Here is a 7,039-nt window from a genome sequence, read left to right as displayed (position 1 = left end):
TGGGCGCGGGGGCCCATTCATAAACCCAGGGTTCTCAGCTGCCCCTCTCATTGGCCCTGGGGGAAAGGGGCGTGCCCCACGGGTGGAGTGCACCCTGGGCCTTGGGGAGTGGGAAAACCCACGCTTGGGTGGAGCGAGGGGGCGTTCCTTGGTTTTCCAGGCTGGACTTCCTTTTCCCCTTGCTGTGTTCCTCCTCGCTCCCCCGGGGTGGGGATGGTACGTCCCACCCTCCTCGCATTCCCGCTCCTCCTCCTTTCCCGAAGCAGTGTCGTTGCCGCCATCTTGGCACCTCAGATTGAGGGAACGAGCCAAGCCCGGGCTTTTGAAGGGGGGTGTTAGGACAGGGAGTTCCTCCCGCGGTACACAGTGAGACCTGCCCATCCCTCCTCCTCTCCCTGCTCCGGCTCGGGCTTCTGAGGCTTGCGGAGGCCGGCCGGATTCCTGTCAGGCCCGGGGAGGAGGGGCGAGAGGGGCGGCCGCTGCCTCCCCGGGACGGGCGGTACCACCCGGGTGGGAAGGAGAGGGCCTGGTGACGACGGGGCGGTGCACCGCCTGGGGGCGGGGTGCGGGAGCGGCCGGCTCCCTGGGGCGGGGCGGGGCGGGGCGGACGGGGAGGGCGGGGCGTGGGGCGGACGGAACCAACGGGGTGGGGTGGGGAGGTAACGGGACGGGCGCGACCATGGCGCGGTGAGGCAGCGGGGGTGGGGATCGGTCTGGGGGAGGCCTGGGGCCGCTGGCTTGTGCGCTGTCTTCGCCGCCCCCCCTTTCGCCGCCGCCGCCGCCTCGGGCATGTCGTCCAACTGCACTAGCACCACGGCGGTGGCGGTGGCGCCGCTCAGCGCCAGCAAGACCAAGACCAAGAAGAAGCATTTCGTGTGCCAGAAAGTGAAGCTATTCCGGGCCAGCGAGCCGATCCTCAGCGTCCTGATGTGGGGGGTGAACCACACGGTAACCAGCTCCCCCGCTTGTCCCCTTGCCCCTGGCCCTCGCCCCGCAGGCCCTGAGGGTGACGCCTGCAGCCCCTGGCCAAGCCACTTGCACGCACCCCCGCCCACCCTTGCTTACCGTCCGGCCGCGGTGCACTCCCCGAACGCCACGCGAGGCCTGGTGTCTCCGTGGTGTGCGGTCGCGGTCTTCCCTCCAGCCCCTCTGGCTTCCTGCGTCCGTGTGCTGGTTTCGGGCTACCCCTGGAGCTCACAGGGAAGGCCTGGCTGCAGCGGAATCCCTTTGGTCCCCTCTGACTCGCTTCTCATCTCACCCTGTTGGTTACATGTGTATTCCTCCTTGCCCCTTGTAGCTGGCTGCCGGATCATTGTCCCGTTGACAGGGCAAGTGGCACTGGCCTGCGTGAATATTCCTCTGTGTATAGTCGTTTGGTTGGGGTGGCTGCTCAAAGTTTCCCATCCTCCAGGCCTCCTTACCCCTACTATGGAAATCTCCCTGGATTTGGTTTTTTTCTTGAACGAGATGTATCGACTGGAGAAGCACAGGTTCCTTTGAAGTACAAACACGGTACTAGGGTCCTTCTGGAAGAGGGAGGAGAGTAAATGTAACAGTCTTGAGATTAGTAGAGGCCTGATTATAAGGACTATTCATAATTTAAATAATGTGTCTTCCCTATTCTGTGGTGTTCATTTCAAAGACTGACTTTTCTACTTTATGGTTCTCAAGGATGTGCTAATGGTGACTGTTGTTCATCAGCTCTGGATCTTGGGGTGCTTTGAGATTGTCCATCAGCTCTGCCAGGAAGTTGGATCTGGATACAGAATTTGAGCTGGGTGACTTTTTTAGAACTGTTTGTTTAGGGTCTGTCTGCTCTTCTGGACACTTGCTCTTTGCCTTCTGACCATTTCTTTGGGAGTAAAAAGACCTGAAGCACCACCTTTGCCAGCTGTAAGTTTGGAATGAGGAAAATGAAGCTTTGGGTTTTCTGTGGACTTCAACTCTTTAGATTCCCTGGTTTTTCTGAACTCTTGAAATTAGACTAAATGATGACCAGGGATCCAAGACTTTGCTTTGCTTTGGTAGAGGAGCTAGATATGGCTTTGGCTGGAGGTTGATGAACCATGATGAGCCATGGTTTTATGTGATACATCTGATATAGAAAAGCACATGTTATATGTGAGGTCTTAGTTGGTCATGAGTAGATTGCCTTTCATTGTCATTACTGGGATTAGTGAGGGTCCTGGCAGGGTAGTGAGTACACTGGTTTAATGTTCAGACCTCTAGGAGCTGCTTTGGGCCAACAATCCAGCAGAATTTGCTCCTCCTGCTTCCTGCCGCCACCAGGGTCATCTGGCAACATTTTGTGGGAAACTGGGTCATCAAAATGTGAACCCTGTGTCCCTTTCTGGAAGTCATTCCTTGATTTTATTCTCTATCCTGCATCTCACTAGAAAGCGTTATGTCTCTGTAGAGAACTGGGAGAAGCCTAAGTCTGGAATAGCTGGAAGGAACTTGGGTCCTGTGTGAAAGAGTAGCTTGCCTGTGATTACAGCAAGAGATGGAGTTCATTGTCCAGCACCACAGGGCTCTGTTTTCTTTGCCTCCTGTTCCTTTTCCTCACATCCCAGGATAGATGGGAGCTATAGTCTTGCTAGAAAATCTGAATATGTGCTCTGGGGTGTGTGCTTGTGCATGCCGTTTCCTGAGAGTGGTGCTTTGTTTGCTACTAGATAGGCAGTAAGTCTGCCCAGGCAATGAGATGAAAGCCTTTGAATGGCAGATGGACACGGTATTCACCTTCTTCTTTGCCAACTTTAAAACAGTTTGATGCTGGATGTAGTGGCACATGCTTGTGATCCCAGCAATTCAGAAGGCTGAGACAGGAGGATAGCAAGTTGGAGGCCAGCCTGGGCAACTAAGCGAGACCCTGTCTCAAAAATTAAAAAATAAAGGGTTGGAAGTGTAACTCAATGATAAAAGTGCAGTTAAAGTTTGAGGAGCTAGCTGGAAAGGCATTGACTTTTAAGCAAGAGCCATGCATCTAAATATGAATGAGTACCTGGGTGGGATGGATATAGAGCACCACTGCCCTGGGCAGGTAAGCTTTAGAGGTGAGTTAGTCTCTTGTTTTATTGCTTCATTCTGATCTACAAGAAGGTGTAGTAATTTAGTGTCCCCATCTGGGAAGTGGAGACACACATGCCCAGAAGAATATAAAATCTTGCAATTCTCTTGGGGATCAGGGCCACTGGTTTTGGTGGATCAAGCCTTTCTTGGAGGTTCCCTTCCTTCAGAAGCCTGATGTCACAACTTTTTTCCATCTGAGTTTTCAGATATCCTCTCTTCTTTGATTCCTTACCATTTAAGCATCTAGGTATACTGGTCTACAGTAAATCAAATATGAAGGATGGATGTCATTTCTTTTGCTTTTTTTTTTGTGGTGCTGGGGATTTAACTCAGAGATACTTCTACTGAACCACAGCCCCAGCCCTTTTTATTTTGAGACAGGGTCTTGTCAAGTTCCTTAAGTCTTCACTATATTTCTGAGTCTGTCTGTAAATTTGCGATCCTCCTACCTCAGCCTCCTGAGTTGCTAGGATTATAGGTGTGTGGCACTGTACCTGACTGATTATGTCTTTATTTAAAGCAAAAGCCAGTTATCCTCTCATGAGACAGTTGGTTTAATTCTAGGTGGAAAAAGAAGGTCTTTGAACTCAGTGTTTTGTTTTTTTTTATTGTTTTTAATATTTATTTTTTAGTTTTTGGTGGACACAGCATCTTTATTTTATGTGGTGCTGAGGATCGAACCCAGCGCCCCGCGCATACCAGGCAAGCGCGTTACCACTTGAGCCACATCCCCAGCCCTGAACTCAGTGTTTTTAAAGGAGCTCTTCTCATGGATAAGAGATGCAGCCCCTGGACTTTGTGTAGGAAGAGTGTAGTGAAAACAAGGTGAAAATTCAGAAGACTTTGGACCTGTCGGGGGAGAACTAGTAAAAAGAGAACCCAGTTTTAGTGGATGAAATAACGGTTCAGAGGGTCTGGAATTAGGGAAGAAATATCTGGGAAGAAGTATGGAGACCAGGAAGGCTGATGTGATCTGATGCTTTTGGGCTTTTTAGGAACCAGGTATGGGTGTAACTTTACCAATATGATCAGAGGAGTAGGAGCCGTTGATGGTACCCATTTGAGAAACTGCAAGATTTTTCTCCAGAGCAGCTACACCAGTATATATTTCTACCAATAGTATATGAGGGTTCTAATTCCTCCACATCCTTGTCAGCACTTGTTATTGTCTTTTTTTAGTATAGGCATTTTGGTGAGTGTGAAACTATCTCATTGTGATTTTAATTTGCATTTCCCTGATAACAATGATGTTAAGCATCTTGTATGCTTCTTTGGAGAATGTCTATTAAATCCTTTGCCCATTAAAAAGATTTTTTTTGTATAAATTCTTAAATTGGGTTGTCACATTTTATTGAGTTGTGAGAGTATGTATTCTAGATATAAATCCTTTATCAGATGAATGATTTACAAATTTTTCTCCCATTCACTCTGGGTTTTTTAATTTTCTTCATGGTATCCTTTGAAGCTTATGTTTTAACTTTGATAAAGTCTAGTTTATATATTTTTCTTTTGTTGCCTATACTTTTAGTATCATGTCTTCGGCTTTGTCTAACCCAAAGTTGTAAAGACTACTCCTGTATTTCCTTCTAAAAGTTTTATAGTTTTAGCTCTGTTTTAAAAAAAAAATTTACCGTGATCAAAACATTTAACATGAAACCTACTCTCTTAACAGTTTTTTTAAAATATTTTTTTAATTGTAGGTGGACACAATACCTTTTATTTTATTTATTTATGTGGTGCTGAGGATTGAACCCAGGGCCTCACACATGCAAGACGAGTGCTCTACCGCTGAGCCCCATGCCCATCCCCACTCTTAACAGTTTTTAAGGGTATAATATATTATTTTTTATCATAGGTACAATGTTGTACAACAGATCTCTAGAGTTTATTCATCTTGCTTGATTGAAACTTTTTTTTTTTTTTGTGGTGCTGAGGATTGACTCTAGGGACATGTGCATGTGAGGCAAGTACTCTCCCAGCTGAGCTATATCCCCTATTAATTACCCAATTCTCCTTCCTCCCAACCCCTGGCAATCACCATTCCACTCTTTGTTTTTATAAATTTGATGATTTTAAATAACTTATTAAGGGAAATTATACAGTGTTTGTCTTTCTGAGACTGTTTTCATTTAATATAACGTCCTCAAAATTATCCATGTTGTTGCATATTGCAGAATTCCCTTTTTCAAGGCTAAATAGTATTCCATTTTATGTATTTCCCACATTTTCTTATTCATCTACCCATGAATTTAGGTCATTCCTCATCCTGCTTCTTTTTTTTAAAGACAGAGAGAGAGAGAATTTTATTATTTATTTTTTAGTTTTCGGCAGACACAACATCTTTGTTTGTATGTGGTGCTGAGGATCGAACCCGGGTCGCACGCATGCCAGGCAAGTGCGCTACTGCTTGAGCCACATCCCCAGCCCTCATCCTGGTTCTTATGAATAGTGCTGTTTCTTTGTGTGTGTGAGTGTGTGTGTGTGTGTGTGTGTGTGTGTGTGTATGTGTACACATACACTAGGGGTTTTTGGTGGTTGTTTTTGTCTTTTTTTGGTGGGTTTTTTTGTTTGGTTTAGTTTGGCTTTTAGTTCTGGGAATTTACCATTGAACTACATCCCCAGCCCCCCTTTTTATTTTTATTTTTTTGGGGGATACTGGGGATTGAACTCAGGGGCACTCGACCACTGAGTCACATCCCCAGTCCTATTTTGTATTTTATTTAGAGACAGGGTCTCACTGAGTTGCTTAGTGCCTCGCAGTTGCTGAGGCTGGCTTTGAACTCATGATCCTCCTGCCTCAGCCTCCTGAGCAGCAGGGATTACAGAAATATGCCATGAGCCGGGCCTTTATTTTTTATTTTAAGACAGGGTCTCACTAAGTTGCATAGGACCTTGCTAAGTTGCCCCAGCTAATCTTGAATTTGCCATCCTTTTGTCTGAGCCTCCCAAGTCACTGGGATTACAGGCATATGCCACTTGGCTGGCTAGTTTTAGCTTTTAAATTTAGATCGTAATGCATTTGGTGTTCATTTTTATTATTGTGTATGGAACAGAGTCATTCTTAATATCTGCTCAATTTTTCTCCTACATCCCATAACCATTCTGTCCACACTTTTTCTCTGCTTAATGCAGACCCAGAACCTTCTTTCCTTACTTTTTTCTCTTTTCCTGCTGCTTTAGAGATCTTCAGTAAATATTCTTGCTCTGGTCAGGCCTTTGGGTAAATTTGCCCTTCAGCAGGTGTTCCCTTCTTGCAGAGAATAGGGGCACTCGAACAGGAGAAGAAAAACCAAGATGTAAAAAGGAATAAACCCAGGGGTGGAGTTATTGGCTCCCTGAGCTTTCTGTTCTTTTTCTTTTCTTCCGTGGAGTTCCAGATCTTGCTTGGACCTCCTTGGTCCTAGGAGTGTGTTAGCTAGCACATCATGTTTTCTATGGTGGCAGGTAACAGATAAGCCATTGGTGGCCAGCCTATTGCTGAACTGCTGTCAAAGCCCTGGGACATGTCAGGAAGCCAATGTGGCTAACCCATCCCTCCTAGGTAACAATTCCTATGAAGGTCATACACAGGGAAGTGGGGGCTTCTGGAGTCAGAAATTCACTGGATTAGAAGTTATGACTGGATTTTTTTTTTTTTTTTTTTTTTTTTTGTACCAGGGATTAAACCCAGAGGTGCTTTACCACTGAGCTACGTCCTCTTTTTATTTTGAGACAAGGTCTCGCTAGGTTGCTGAGTCTGGCTTTGAACTTGTGATCTTCCTGCCTCAGTCTCCCCAACATGCCTAGCTGGTGACTGAATTTTTATCTCCAGTAGGATCAGCAGAGTGAATGCTCTGTTTCTAAGTTCTTTCTTTTTTCTTTTTTTTAGTTGTAGATGGACAGAATACCTTTATTTTATTTGTTTATTTTTATGTGGTGCTGAGGATTGAACCCAGTGCCTCATGCATGCTAGGCAAGCGCTCTGCCT

General features: G+C 46.2%; 1 protein-coding gene across 2 annotated transcripts in view; it reads left to right on the top strand.

Annotated features, from left to right (window-relative positions):
* Positions 1 to 716: 716 nt before the first annotated feature.
* Pip4k2b (phosphatidylinositol-5-phosphate 4-kinase type 2 beta) overlaps positions 717 to 7,039 on the top strand; it is a 31,895-nt gene continuing 25,572 nt past the window's right edge. For both annotated transcript variants that reach the window (XM_027924637.2, XM_027924636.2), the window contains exon 1: positions 717 to 948. In XM_027924637.2, coding sequence (XP_027780438.1) covers positions 790 to 948 — 159 coding nt within the window. In that variant the 5' untranslated portion in view covers positions 717 to 789. The remainder of the gene's footprint in view (positions 949 to 7,039) is intronic.

This window comes from Marmota flaviventris, chromosome 17 (assembly GCF_047511675.1).
Source record: "Marmota flaviventris isolate mMarFla1 chromosome 17, mMarFla1.hap1, whole genome shotgun sequence".
In the NCBI taxonomy this organism is placed as follows: domain Eukaryota; kingdom Metazoa; phylum Chordata; class Mammalia; order Rodentia; family Sciuridae; genus Marmota; species Marmota flaviventris.
Note: the sequence above shows the minus strand (reverse complement) of the source record. Positions and strands in the feature narration are given on the sequence as shown.